We start from the raw sequence: 15,419 nt of genomic DNA, 5'->3' as shown, positions 1-15,419 counted from the left end.
TTCGTTATGTTGGAACCATTACTGATTTTCTGGCCTAGGAAATTTAGCAACTTCTTGTGATGTATGCCTTTCCTTCAGACATGATCCTTCAGAATATCATTGCTAGAGCTTTGGAAATTTTGTTTGCCAACAGAAAAGATTTCTGTTTTACAGAAATGTCAAATCCCTAGGAAATGGCTCTATAACAAGAATTAACACTGAACAGACTTACACAGAAAGAAGACATTCCTCAGGCTAAGTAGACCATTTCCAGAAAAAAAAAAATCCCTATTTCCAGTTTGCAGAGCCTTGTTTATGGGAAGACTCACAATATCAACAGCTTAACTCCATGTTTAGCAGAGGAACATGAGAAGCTACAGATCATAACACATTCCCACAGCAACAGTAAATACAGGAATTTTAATTTGTCACTCCTTCCCATGCACATAACCAGAACTTAAATTTTGTTTTGATTTTTCTCTCAGCTCTAGGTGAACAAAATAGCTTTTTTCTTCTTTCTTTGCCCTGAGTAGAGACACAGGTGTTTGTTTCCTGATGCACATCTCCCTGAATGAGGTCTACATTCCTTCTCTTCCATGGAGATGATCTAATTATCCCCATAGGCTGCTGAAAGACATTTTGGGGGTACATGCTATGAGCTGTATGTCATGACGCACACATTGGACATCTGCTTTAGCTTACTTCTGACAGTCAGCACCAGTCTGCAGTATGGGGCAATGCTTATGGATAACTGACACGGCACAGAGAGTATAATCTACATAAGCTTTAAATCTGTGAAGTAAATTTGCAGCATTAAAAGCACAGATGCAGTTTCTTCTACTATTTATGAGCAGGCTGTGTACACATATCTCAAAGCACAACTACGTCCTTAATAAATTTTCAGCTTTTAGTGCACAATGACTGTTCAGAATAAATTTACAGAAAACACATCATGTTAGTATCTTCAGCTTCCCAGTCAGAATACCATGCAGTGTAAACTATCATCTGTTTAGGAGAACAGAGTAGCTCGTAAGACGTAGCTTGTCAAGTAAACAAATTAGGAACACTATAAGAGAAAAAAAATCTATTTTTTCCTTATTTTCCTTTAAAATATGAAAGTCTTGCAAACACATGCTTATTCAAACCATTTCAAGTTAGTCATAGAGCATCACTTCAATTTCTTATATTCTGTGAACCTCTAGTGTCTATGCAGTTGTTTCTAAGGTAACAGATCAGGATGCCTTGTGGAAAAAAAAAAAAAAGAATCAGATCTTGAATATTCAAGACATCTCCAGTTGCAGAAATGAGAAAAGGGCAGCATCATCTCAACCGAGGTTTCTCAGCATCTTTTGCACCCTGGCTTGATTTACAGATAAGAAAAGTATAATCCACCCTAAGGTAACAGTGTGTGAGTACAGTAGCATATGCAGTTTCAAGCATGTGGACTGTCAGTAGTTTTTAATCAGAGACATAATTCAGGAATTACAGAGGCTGTTCTCAACAGTGTCATTGCCTCATTGCCAGGTATACACACAGAGAATACAGATGAAGGATGTGTTTGGTAGGATTGTGCCTTCATTCCAACCACTGACAGGCACACAGAAATCTTCCTGTCAGACATGTGATGCACAAACCAAAATATACTTTAAAAATTAACTTAAGGCAGTGTGGAAAAATAAATATGTGTACTCCTTCCTCAAGGGACCAAATATGCATTATTACCATCAAAGAAAACAAATCAATATCTTTCACAAGGGATTACCTGAGTCAACGATTTTCAGTGAATAGGGTTATTGGGTTTTGTTGGGGTGATTTATTTGTTTTAAAATGGCTAGAATTACTTTTTTCTTTTTCTTTCAAAGGCTGTTCTGCATATTATCTGAATCCAGAAATTATATCAACATATGAATGTAGGCAAGGTGTATAGAGAGACTATTAGCCAAAATACTAAAAACTTTTAGAAAATTTCTGCTACTACTACAAAAAAAAAAAGTTATATTAACAATATTAGATATATATATTTATTGATGCTTTTTTTAGTACAAATGTACTCACCATCTATGATAAAATAACCATAAGACATTTTTTAAATGTCCATCATAACAAGATCTAAAAAAATCAAATTCATAGAAAAGGATCAAGCTTCATAAAACCTTTAAAATGGTATTATTTTCCATTTTGTATGAGGAAAAAGTGAGACATAGTGGTCTGGTAGCTTGGGTATCAGATGAAAGTCATGGTCACATGACTGGACAGGTTGTGACTGCTCATACTGTTTTCCTGGCACACTAAAAATGCTTGGAATAAAAACTGTTTTGAATATTTATATAGCTCACTTTGGAACATCCTTCCGTGACTACTCTTCACAAACAAGGCATTAATAGTTTAGTGGACTTGTATCATTTAACAAATTGAACAGAGATGCTTTGATTAGGGTCTTACGTTCTTGGAAAGATGTGAAGAGCATCTGGAATCGGCTGCTTCGACTGCCTTCATCTGCCCACATGCGGATTACACCAAGACCTGTCCGCAACATTACATCATTAGCAACAGTGCTGCAAAACTTTGCCTTCAGATCCTCCACGGAGCTACTTCCATCATAGACAGCTACAAAATTCCGTTTGCATTCATTGGAATTCTGCATCTCATAGTCCAGGAATCGCAAATAGATCTATGAAAACAAACAAAGGCAACATGTACAGACATTTCACAATGACTAAACAAACGTGAAACACCTTTGCTCTACCTTGTGGGAGAAAAAGTACACAATACTACCAACAAAATAATTTTTCTGGAGCTGATGATCCATAGATTAGTTCCCTGGAAGGGTAGTAATATGGAAATTGAGCATTGTTTATGCTTCCTGGTGTTTTGTCATGCTTCAAAGTAGAATCTAGGGAATATTTTGACATTTTTGTTCTTTTTTGCAGTAAGGTCCTTATTTCCAAATATATACTCATCTTTAAGAGGTATGTACAACAGTCCTTCAAGCTGAAGGACAGACAAGCTAAAAATTTCTTCCTTCACTAGTTGGCACGATATTGCACTATTACTTGCCTGACATGGAAAATAATAAGGCAAGTAATTGCTGCTTCTTCCTCAGAGTGAATATATGTCATCTTTGTGATATGTCTCAGCTACACTGATTCAGGAAGTGAGAATCTGGGAGCCAGGCAGAACTCCATCATTAATCTTGTCATACTTCCTCAAGCAATTTGGCCACCACCTCAGCTTTTCTAAACAAAGTCTTATGGTATCCATCTTCATAATTTAACAGAGTTGAAATAAAGTGTATTTCATGGAACTTACTAGAAAACTTTCCAGGAAAGCAAGGGTGAAGAGAAAATGCTATAATTTGATATTCAACTGTCTGTGGACTTTAATAGGAAAACTCACTCATTTTAAAAGCTATTGATGATACAAGCAACATCAAATATTCTTGTAACAGAGAAGGCAAGTAGTATTTTCAATAAACATGATACATGCTCAAAAATCCAAGCATGCCCAGGAAACTTGGGGAGAATGATACGAGAAAAATGAAGTAGGGCAGAAGTAGCACAGAAAGCCAGTAAACATATCCAGCATCTAACTACGTGCATCTTCACTTAAAAAAATAACTAAAAAGACACTCCCCTGTATTAGCTCAGATTTTTAAATACACTTTTCAATAGTGTATTATGGTACATTTTCACTCTTTGTTCTGCTTTACAATTGGTCTCTGAAAAGACTATTTGTTTAAAAGTTTTTATTGGTATGTGAAACTTGGTATCTTAAATTTTACTTTTGTTACATTTTTCTAATACATTGTTTCTTACAGTAATTCTTACTCATGTTACAGCATTCTCATCCTCCAGAAGAACTCAGAGGAATACATCTCTATTAAATTGCAGTTAAGTGAAATTTACTTTCACCATGTGTCCTGTTTTTAAAATACTATAAATTAAGGAAGCTACTTATTTTGATCTCTTAAAAATGGAACAGCAATATACAAAGTAATATTCATATAGCAATATCTTATATAAAGGGATACATTTTTTAGTGTTTTTCTTGTCATTTACTGGTAACTCCACCCATGGAGTGGAATATAAAGGTACTAGAGTTTAGTCACTTGGCCTAGCTGAAATTTTCTCACAATAGTCACCACTTTTTATAAAATGTGGTGTCTTGAAATGTCTTGTCATTTCCTCTGCTACATGCAGTTTCCATTCCTCTTAGAACAAGTTGCCTATTTCCTTGGCTAAGTCACACTTAATGGTTTGCTCTGAATTCTGAAGATTTGTTGAGTGCAGAACATACAATTCTGAAGTTCTCTGCAATAGGTGTATCCCTTTACAAGTCTCTCTTTCATTTTCATCTCTCTTCCTCTCTTTCACAGGTGCTCAGGCACCTGATCTTTTACTCCTTCTCATGCCTCATATAATTTTTCTTGGTGTCCTCCAGCTATTTAGAGCATTTCTATCTTGCTGATGCCTGACTACTGTAGTCCTTCAGGTAAACTTAATTTTCAGTGTTCCACTTATGTATGGCATCAGCCAGTTCCATGGCCACCAGGTAGAAGGCTGACCTTCACTGCCAGTTGCTTCCTAGAAACTTTTACACCTCTGATTGGAAGTGTATAAAAATGTGGAGAAATTAGCTGGAACCAAGCAAAAATACGAAGCAAAAGGCCAGTGAGAGAACTGCAGACAAGAATTTTGGAGAACTCCTTGACTCGAATGCAGCCATGCAGAACTGGGATGGCCAATGTGAGATGAGCTCTTACTCTTCACTTTCATGATTTGTCAAGTCTGTCTTGATTAGTGATTTCTGAGCTCCAGCTGACATATGCATGCTATTTCTCTACCAGAGCAAGACTACACATGTAGGATTGAGGTTTGGAAAGAGGCAGAGTCATGATATCCACATCCAGCAACTGGCCATAGTTGGGATGGACCAGAGAGCTGCTTCTGTGTCTTAGAGTGAGAGTTTGAGTTCCTGCTCAAAGCAGAGCTCAATAGCCACTGTACAACCCTGACACCTGGTTTCTCCCGTGAAGTTGCAAAGATAATCCATCTCTGCATAACATTCCACTTAGAAAAGAGAAGTAAATGTACACTGTTCTTTTCTTTCCTCTGCTAACAGAAGAAGCCTGCTTCTGATGAGCACTTCAGTGCTCGACTGTTTTGTCACAGGTAATGTAGTAAAAGTTTCTGAAGCTGATTGTATGCAGTATAGTATACATACAACTATTTCCCAAAAAGATAAGCGTGTCAGATAAATGTCTCAAGAAAGCACAGAAGGCTTCCAACGTTTCATTGTCATTCATCATTATGTCATATATGTCTACCATATGAATACCATCTATATAATATACCATAGGTAGATATGATAGATCATATAGATATAATGAAATGTACATGTATCACATTTTTATCTTAGACCACTCTTCAAGAGAACTCTTACCTACTCCACAAAACTCTCCCAGAAAATTTTAGCCTGATTGCAGAACAATAGGAAAACTATACTAGATATCTAATGAGGGAAAAGACCTCTTGTGCTTGCTCACTTTATTTCTACCCTGTTGTCCTATATATATATATCCACTTATATATACACATGTATGTGTGTCTATATATATATAAGGATACATTTATCTTGTATAGGATGTCTCATTTGAGTACTGAAATGTAATTTATAGAAGTTTTCATTCTTACAAGGAAGGTGTGTTAATCCTTGCTGTGCGATTTCCAGTATTCATCAATTATTGCTGACCTGTGAAAACAGATTGTTCACAGAACAGTACAGCTTATCATTTGGCATTCCCTAGTTTCAGATGGCACAGTAGCCTGAAAAGAGTAAAATTTTTCTTAAAGGAAGAGAACAATAACTAGGCATTTCACTTTGAGTCGTTCAGTAGAGATGCCACTACTTTTAGTCCTTCCCAAGCCTGAATACTGTTGTCAGTAATACCAGTTCATTCCAGTTTGTGATAAATTCATCAAAGATCATAACATATATAGACTTGATAGGTAGTGCAACCACTGGGAAGAAATATTTGACTCAAAAATCTATCTCCAATCTTTAGAAGAAAGGCAACGCCTTTTCTAATGTCATGATTTTTCATAAATTAGAGAAATTCCTGATATTCTGAGGTGGGGTGGAGTTTCATTCTTACAGTCTTCTTTGGAGAAAACCATTCCCAGAACTTTATATTAAGTAACAAGGACTTGACACAAAGCTCCCTGAAATCAGTGGGTATGTTTCCATTTACTTATTTAGATCAGACTTATAGATTACAACCGCAGTGCATTTTTAAATACTGGAAATTGATTACACAAGCTGACAACCTGATGCTGGATTGGATTTTATTTTAAAAATATGGAATAATTTAATTACATCTGCACACCTCTGCCAATTTTTATGGTTTCATTACTATATATTTGCCATTGTTCCTGTCACTGCCTGTAAGACCCACACTGGCAGAAGAAAATGACTAATAAATTGAATTCCCCAGGGAAAGAATAAAACTGATTATATAACAAACAGATTTCTAATGCAAAATGTTCCTGATACATAGATTTCTGAAATCTGTGGCAATGTTCTCATTATTTGCACTGGCATGTAGGTCTCACTAAAAGAAATTAAGCAGAAATAGAGAAAAAATATCAATATTTCTGGTTATTTTGTTTACTGAGATCTTAGTCATTACTTCTACCAACAGTGAATAAGAAACTTTGCTACCTCAGTGCAAAACAAATTAAGAAAACAGAGGTCAGAAACTTAAATGCCACAATCTGCCTTCATTAAGCATTTTTTCATTAATGTCAATTGGAGCTTTTGGAATTATAACATTTCCATAGATACTGACACATTATATTAGCATAATCAGGATACTCTTGTCAAAGATAACATCTTATTTGAAAGAAGCAGCCTAACAGTCATATCTTCTTCCTGTTTCACATTATTGCTGTAAAGTTTTAATAAGACACTTTTCTGAAATCATCAGTTCAACATTACCTAGAAGAACAGGCTGCTAGTGCACAAGTATTAACTTTCTTGACTATCAAGATGTCACTACAAATGCCAACACCATTAGCAACAAAACTGATGAAGCCTCCCTGACACTATGGCACATATAATTTACATTTGGTCAGTTTATATTTTAAATATTTCTCTTGTCACCTTTAAGGTTTATATTGCCATCCTAACAATGAAAAGTGAAAAGCAGAGTTTTACTATTTCTTTAATTTAAATTTGAAAAAACAGAAATTTCTCACTTTGTATATCATGAAAAAAAAAAGAATGATTGTAAACTATGAATAATATATCACGCAAGAAAAGCGGTCAGATTATAATCCTTCCCTACTGAATCACTTTCTATGAATACTACTTTTTAATCTGTCACTGAAGGTTGGGGCTGACAATGGGATTGATCAGGCCAGTCAGGAAAAGCTTCAAACCACATCCCAGTATATCAGGCTTAATATATCTGCACAGACATTTAGTCCCTTAAAACCAAAACAAAAAAAAAAACCCAAAAAAAAGAAGCCATCGTTCAACTGCCAAAAGTAATTTAGATATAAGACAAAAATCTCTTCTTTATCAGAACCTAACACCTAGATTTCATATATTCAGCTTTTAAGTCCAGTTAATTCTCTTGTAAACACAAGACTGGTTTAAACGGTCTTGTGTCTTTCCGTATCACTCAGTGATCGGTTACAGCTTTTATTTAATTCTGCATCATGTTCAGGTCTGTGTAATTAATAAAGGAATTTTAAGGTGATACTTTTTTTTTTTTTTAAAGCAGATTGTGCAACACTAATTAATCTCATTCTAGTATACCATACACAAAAGAATATACTACTATCAGTGTTCAAATTTCTCTTTGAAAGTAACCTGTGCTGTTGCTTATTTCCTAAACACTAAACTTTATTTTTTTTTTTTTCTAAATCATCATTACTTCAACACAAAATTGTTCATATGTTTGGTTTGGTTCTTCATTTGGGTTTTTTTTTACATTTTTGGACCATTTTGACATTTTGTTGTTACCAATCTGAGAACATGCTGTGCAAACAGATAACTCTATACCTCTCTTCTGAGGCTTGAAGAATACCATCTTGATGAAGGTGCACCTTATATGGGTTTTTCATCTAGTACCCTGTGATTCACAACCAAGCTCAGTCATCAAAGTACCATTCTGGTGGATAAGTACAGCTCTTTGGATTTTTTTTATTTGTTCTATTTGTTTCTTCAGACTTCTGTGAGTCTCCAATAACTGACATTTATTCTAAGAGTCAAGTCTTAATTTGACTTAATTTGACTCTCGAGTCAAAATTCTTGCAAGTGACAACCCTTACAGCTCTTTGGTAGTGGTGTGTTTTTTAACGCTGAAAACTAGATCACAACCTGATTCTGCTGTTCACTTGAGCAGTTGTTTCATTAGTAGCTTTTTAAAAGACATTTCCTAACAGTTACTTGGTTTAAGGATGCTGAGATTAGTAATATTTCTATACCTCAATGGAATAGTTTCGTGCTAACTTAAAAGTGGGTTTATGACAATGATACTCTGGGATATGCATTACCACATCTGCTGGAAGAGCTTCTAAGTACACGATTCTACACACATGCTTGTCTTGCATATTCTTCTACCAAAATTGTTTCAAATAAGTGATTTTACTAGTTTAACATGTCAACAATATTTTTTACTTGTTTAAACATTACTTATTTGCCTTGTTCCAGGGTTGCTACGTGAATTTTTATGGGTTTTTTGTTTGTTTGGTTTTTTTTTTCATTCATCATACTATGCATTAACTGTGTTAGCAATCTTCAGAGCTTCTTCAGTGATAGAGATTTTTTGAAACCTCTAAAAGTATCTCTGGATATTACTTTTTCAGTGTCTAAGTTAAATTTTTCTGTAACTTTTCAGAAATCATGACTCAAATAGCTCTTATTAAGTTTTAGTGTGCTACTTAAAGCTTCTGTGCAACACCTGATTAAGAAGCCTCCAAAAATAAGGAATATGTTAATCTGCCAGTGTAGACAATTTAAACTGTTTTTTCTTGCAGGTATCATCCAAGAGCCTAAGTTTCCACTTAATATGTAATAACAAAAATGTTTTGGTTTATTCAGATCGGTTTATCTAGAATTGCAGCTCTACAATTTGCTTCACCATGTGTTTCCTCCTAACTGTCTAGAAAATGCATACACAACAATTCGGTCTCTTTCCAGACTACGTTCAAACCAAAGTCAGCCACGTGGAACCAAAAGTATGATCTCTTGATTTGGTCAAGTATGTGGATACAAGGTCCAACATGAAAACAGTGACAAGTGACTTAGAGCCTCTAGCAGGTAGCAATACCTATCCTTTGTAAAAATTGTCTGAATCCCACTTGGGCTTTTGCTCCATGTCTTGCCTTGTACCTCACAGCCCCAGACTTGTACATTGACATTCTTCTTCCTGCTTTCATCTCTGACTGGTCCCATTGCCACAGGCAAGTCCATCCACCACTGCATCCCAGCCACCATGGCTGGACTTGCCCAGATCTCCTCGTCAGCCATGTCCTGCTCCTGTAATCATCCTTGCCCTGGGACCTTCCTGTGTGCTGCCCAACATCTCTGCTCAAAACAAACATCAGCACTCATAGGCAGGCCAGGTTTAAAGATACTGCAATAATATGTAAAAACTAGATGCCTGTTAATTAATGATTTCAATTTCTTAAGCTTTTTGTTAATATTTGCATCCAATAATCTGTAAATGTATCTTCTTTGCCCACTGGTATGCTCAGGTGGGGTGAGAGAATTAGGCATCACTTTGCCTTACTAGCTTACGATTTCATTTTATTTCTCATGGTGTACACACAGAGGGTACCTCCACTGTTTGCCCAGTGTAAATGTACCTCTTGCACCTTCCTTCTGAATAGATGACTTCCACTGTACTGCATTCATATTAGTGCTTCTATATCTGTAATTTGGATTTTTTTTGCAGAGCTACCCAGAACTTCTGGTCCTAAGCACTGCTTATTGTTTTGTTTGGGTTTGTTTTGGTTTGTTGCTTTTTTTTTCCCCAGCATCAGGACTCCATCTTTCCCTATATTTTGTTAATTTTATTGTCAAATTCTGATTTTTATTTTTTTTTTTCCTCTAAGACCTCTCAAAGACCCAATGGTACCTTTCTGGGAAAGTTACCACCAAAGAGAATGCTGTTTGAGCACAAACAGAATCACAAAATGACAGAATCTTAAGAGTTAGAAAGGACCTCAAAAGATCATTTAGTCCAACCCCCTACCAGAGCAGGTCTGTCCTCCTAGGAGTCCTTGTCAAAATCTGCTGAAACATCCAATACAGAATAATACTTGTAGTTTATATTATCCTCTGACATTTCACCCTTAACAGAAAGAAATAATTATTTTAATTTTAATTAGTTCTTCTAATTTTAATTTTCTTAGTTTCTATTAATAAATAGAGATTCTTTGCTTATCCCCTGCTGTAGCCAATAATATCTCTGAAGTGTGATAAGCTTATCCAGTTCCTCCTTTTTGCTTTGTTCTACAGTGAAAGATTTTGAGATCATAGAATCATAGCATGGTAGAGGTTGGAAGGGACTTTTAGAAATCGAGTCCAACCCTCTGCAGAAGCAGGTTCAAATGAGGAGGTTGCTCCAGTACTTTACTGTTCTGGGTGGGCTGGCACATTTGGTCAACAGCTCTCCATTTCCATTCTTGCCCTGATTACTGATTGAAGTCAGCTTCTACATGAAGTGCAGAACCCTCACTATTTCTCAACTCCAGATTCACAGCTATTTTGCTCAGCAGGAACTGTCTCTAAATGATTACAAGAAACAATTTCCAAACAGTCACTGTCAAATATAAGGCTCTGGGTCTGCATAGAGATTGAAGTTGTGTTTAAACTGCCTTCTGCTGTCTTCTGCACTACCAGAAAATTTCAGTTTTGCATGCATTTTCAGCATTGTATTTTTTGTGCTATAATCAATGATGGCTCTATTTTAAGTGTGTGAAAGAAATTACTGTTTCCTGTCTCATTCCAGCTTGCTGAGGATAGGAGCAATATTACACTCAGACTGACAGTTCAAAGCTCAGGCTTAGAGATCTCAAGTTCATACCCCCTGACTGATCTCATTGCTCATTTGTTGAGCTCAGACTTGGCTTGAATCTGGAATTTGAAACCAAGGAAAGAACTTGCACCTTGCTTCTGTAGACAGTTTAAAATGGATGAGCTTAAGCCAAATGAAATTGCAAACAGTCCACATTCTGGCACAGTTTTAATTAACTAACTGAAGATGTAGAGTTCGAACCCAAATTCTGTCTGAGAAACTTTGGCCTTTTAGGCATAATTCCCAGTAACAAACTGTGCAGTCCAGAGTACAGGAACATGTGGGACATTTGCTGAGTTCTTACTGTTCTTAGCAGTAGAGCCTGTTTTCATAGGTGCAAGCTGACATAAATTAGGATGATGTCATTGAATTATTGTGCTAAATATGTAATCAGTTCAAGGTGAAATAAGCACAAAGGAAGCTATCTGTAATATATGGACAAAGGAATCCGGTTCAACTGAATCAGGCCCATAAAAAATCTTCCTATAAATCTTACTTCATGTAAGGTTTTTAAAATCTTTAATCTGCTAATTACTTCACTAATTTTCAACATGTCTCAGTATGGCCATCCCATAATGGTATGTGTATACATGGTGAGTATACATGTGCACATGTGTGTATATATACATGTACATATTTGTATGTGTACATATACGTGAAAACCACACTAAGAAAGTTCAAGTACTAATTTAAGCTTCTTCCTATAAGATTAATCCCGGCTTGCAAATTGATTTTTTTTTCCCAGCTTGTTGAAAACATTTTGAACTCCACATGTTACAAAACACCAATTTATATGCTTTTACATTTCCCTATCTCTCTATCCAAACAATTCTGTAAGCAGCAAGATTCATCAAGAGATGAATCAGTCCACCTCTGCTTAAAGATGTGATTAGTAGTGTTTCTCTCATTTCTCATAGGTTTTTGCCTTACACACACATAAAGAAGCAATGCTGACTGAACAAACTTCCTTAACTAATAATTCATAATTCTCTCTCTGCTGTTTTAAATTTTATTCCCTAATATCTAAGCTGAATCTTTCAGAGTGCAAGACCATTAATTCCTATAGACATGCACATTAGAGCATTCCTTCTTTGTTGTAAAAGACTTTTACTGTCTGGTATCACACTCCTTCACAAAATCTAGATGACATTAAATAACTTTTAGTGCTTCCTCAGGTTTTCTAGAACTCTCTTTTTGCTCTCCCTTCCAGATGCTCTTCATCTGGTATACACTTTTTGAAATGCAACACAACTAATTGGAGATATAGAAGCTTGTGAAGAACTAAGCCATCCTTGATCTTCTGTCAACAGTGGTAGTGTGTCATTCTTCTGAATGTACTGTGTTTATGGCTAGGCAGCTCACAACTTGTTTTCTTACATCAGGACTGGAGGGTGGGTAAATCCTGCAGGTAAGTAAATATGGGATTTCTACAGGACTTTGAATCATATAGAACTCTAGAGTTAGATCAAATAAGAAAATCACAATGATATTATCTGACCAAATAAATTAAAATTGAGACTATAGGGCAACTTTATTGGTTTATTTAGTTGTTCTAATTCTAATAAGAAAATTTAAATTTCATGTTTAATTTCTACAAACACCTGACTATATAATGTACGCAATAATCATTCATCAGTACAGTCATTTAGTATCTGTAGCTACTTCCTGTAGTGGGAAAGTGGGAAGCTTACCTATTTAACTGGAAATCTCTATCAATTTTTAATTTATCAAAAAGTTTAAAAATAATAGAAGTAAGTGATCTGTAATCTTTATAAGCCAATTATTCAACTCCTCTCCTAAACTTTCGTAGTAGAAAAATGCTGATACTAATGACTCACTTTTCTGGAAATCCTTTCTCCTTCTTGTTCAATACCAAATGCTGAAACATACATTCAGTACAGTCTGAGATAAAAACAAAACAAAACGAAACACTCTTATCTATTTAAAAATGGGAAAAAGTAGTGGATATATAAATTCTACCTTGTAAAACCTTTCCTGTCCAACAAAGACAACTAGAAAAAATGTAATGTGGAGTTGTCTTTAATATAGTGAGTGAGAGAAGCTGGGAGGAACAAAGCTGTACCAACTGCAAAGAGAGGAGAAACAGTTGCCACAATTAATCCATATAATAACTGATAAGCCATATCTAAGAGAAAAAAAGAATCAAAGACAAGAATAGTAAATTCATTGCACCGCTCTCCTATTTGTCACAAAGGTGTGACTTACTGACTGTAGTGGAACAGAAATGAGAATAGTACCTCTTTTATGGCTCTACACCAAAGGAACTAAAGATCTCATACAGTGAAAGGAGAATTTACCTTTGCTCCATTTTCACAATTCTCAGATTAGAAACAGTAATGACCTTAGGGGACTAACAGTAGTCTCTATATTAGGTATTTGAAATAAATTGAAAATTAAAGTTATAAGATTGCCTCCCACTTAAGAAAACATATCAATTCTTTAAAAATATGAGCAAAATTAAAGATGAATTTAAGAAAATTACTTATGGCACAAAAAGCACATTAACGCTGCCCACATCATTATTTATAGAGATAGAAGGTGATTTTGCCTGTGGTGATAAATTACCTTTCTGCAGCAGAAGGAAAAAATAGTTTACAAGTTCAAGCTGTAAAGTTATTAAACAAGATTTGACTGTACTAAGAAATGCACAACACATTAGAAAAGTCAATTTCTTAAATTAAATGGCAAATCAGTAAGTGGATGAAGGACTGACCTTGGATCTGGGTGGTGCTCGGATGTACCATTTACAGTCTACTGCTTCAGTTTCAGAAGCTTTTCCATCTTTGACAATTTGTACAGATTCCACAATTCCTTCTGGTCCTCCCATCTCAAACTCACAAACTGAATAACAAAATACCAGAAAAAATGAAACCTGAACAGCAAACAAAAATATTTTCTACATCACAACACAAAGGTCTCCAAGTTCAGAAAAAACAAACTAAAAAAACCAACATACCAACCTGGCAATGGTTTCAAAACTCCAAGGTCCTTAAAATCTGGATCTTAAAAATTGAAAAAGAGAAAATCAGTTTTGTTCAATGTCTTGGCTATAATGTCAGTGTACTAAAATTTTATAATGCACAGCAATGATATAATTGTACATATATTTATTGGAAATGATAAGTGTTTCAAAACTATGCAAACACACTGATTATTAATGTGGAAATTATTGATGCTGTCATACCAAGTTCTTTTGTTTTTCTGTTATGAAATTCTGGTTTTCACTATTTCTTTCAGACGAGTGAGTTCAAAAATATTTCTGCATACACTAGTAAAGAAGAACATCACAAAGCTAGTCACGTGATATTTTAATATATCAGATTAATGAAAAAGTGTATATTTAAAAATCCATTCAGAATCCTTTTGCCTCAACTCAACTAGAGAAATCTAAACTTCATTCTGTATTTACACATATTCTGCCATCCCTACTGACAAACAGGAGATCTTCTTTGTCAGATACATTGATTTGGTCTTCCTGGAATAAACACCATAAGGATTTACCAGAGAATTTGTTGTGCTAACAAGGTTAGAAGTCATATGTGTGCTACTTTTGATCAGAGAAACATGATTATATTTACGATTGGAGATGATTTGTGTCATGCTTTTATGGACAAGTGTAAAACACAGATGAAATAAATTTGGTCTTCGACCTATGTTTCACTGGACAACTATTGATAGACAAATCATTGTTTCACAAAATTTGGACAACTTTGAAGATGTTGTCGGAACAGATTGGTCTTGTCTGGGAGATTTTTAGCACTTGCACTGCTTTTCTACCTAAAATGAAAATTCATCACTATGTTTCTCAATTTCAGGGGAAAAAAATTCTCTGCCCTTTACTTCTTCTCTGATTTTCCAAAATCAATGATAAACACTTATACACGTACAAACACTCTGCAATAAGCTTCTCCTGCGCAACTTATATAGTGTCCAGGCTTCCAAAGGAATAGAAAAACCAAGGTATAGAATAAACCCTGTAATCTACTTGTGGAACTGATTTTACTATTTCAGGATTGCGTCACTGTAGAAAAATCTATAAATAAACAATGAAGAGAAAGTTTGGAAGTAGGAAATATATCAACTGAAAAAAAAAACCCACCACAATTCACCACCAAAATGGTTGTTTCCCTCTAGCTTTAGTCAAGTCAGGAACAGTAAGATCCAGCCTGTGTCTAGTGTAACCATTACATTTCTTCCATTTGCTAAGTTTACAAGGATCACTCTGATTTACTAGAAACAACACTACAACACATTAGCAAAGTACAGAGGAAAAAAGGAGAAAAAGATCTCAACATGATTTCTTCCATTTGAAGGAGATTTCATACAAAGG

The 15,419-nt window shown here is 35.2% G+C and overlaps 1 protein-coding gene across 1 annotated transcript in view; it reads right to left on the bottom strand.

The window, feature by feature from the left end:
• Positions 1-15,419, bottom strand: part of NETO1 (neuropilin and tolloid like 1) — a 64,071-nt gene that overhangs the window by 12,807 nt on the left and 35,845 nt on the right. The window contains exons 5-7 of the mRNA XM_061995524.1: positions 14,050-14,091; positions 13,803-13,930; positions 2,422-2,650 (exon numbers count right to left, since the gene is read on the bottom strand). Of these exons, the coding sequence (XP_061851508.1) occupies positions 2,422-2,650; positions 13,803-13,930; positions 14,050-14,091 (399 nt within the window). The remainder of the gene's footprint in view (positions 1-2,421; positions 2,651-13,802; positions 13,931-14,049; positions 14,092-15,419) is intronic.

This window comes from Colius striatus, chromosome 4, assembly GCF_028858725.1.
Source record: "Colius striatus isolate bColStr4 chromosome 4, bColStr4.1.hap1, whole genome shotgun sequence".
Classification (NCBI taxonomy): Eukaryota; Metazoa; Chordata; class Aves; order Coliiformes; family Coliidae; genus Colius; species Colius striatus.
The sequence above is the reverse complement of the archived record's forward strand: the minus strand, read 5'-3'. Positions and strand labels throughout refer to the sequence as shown.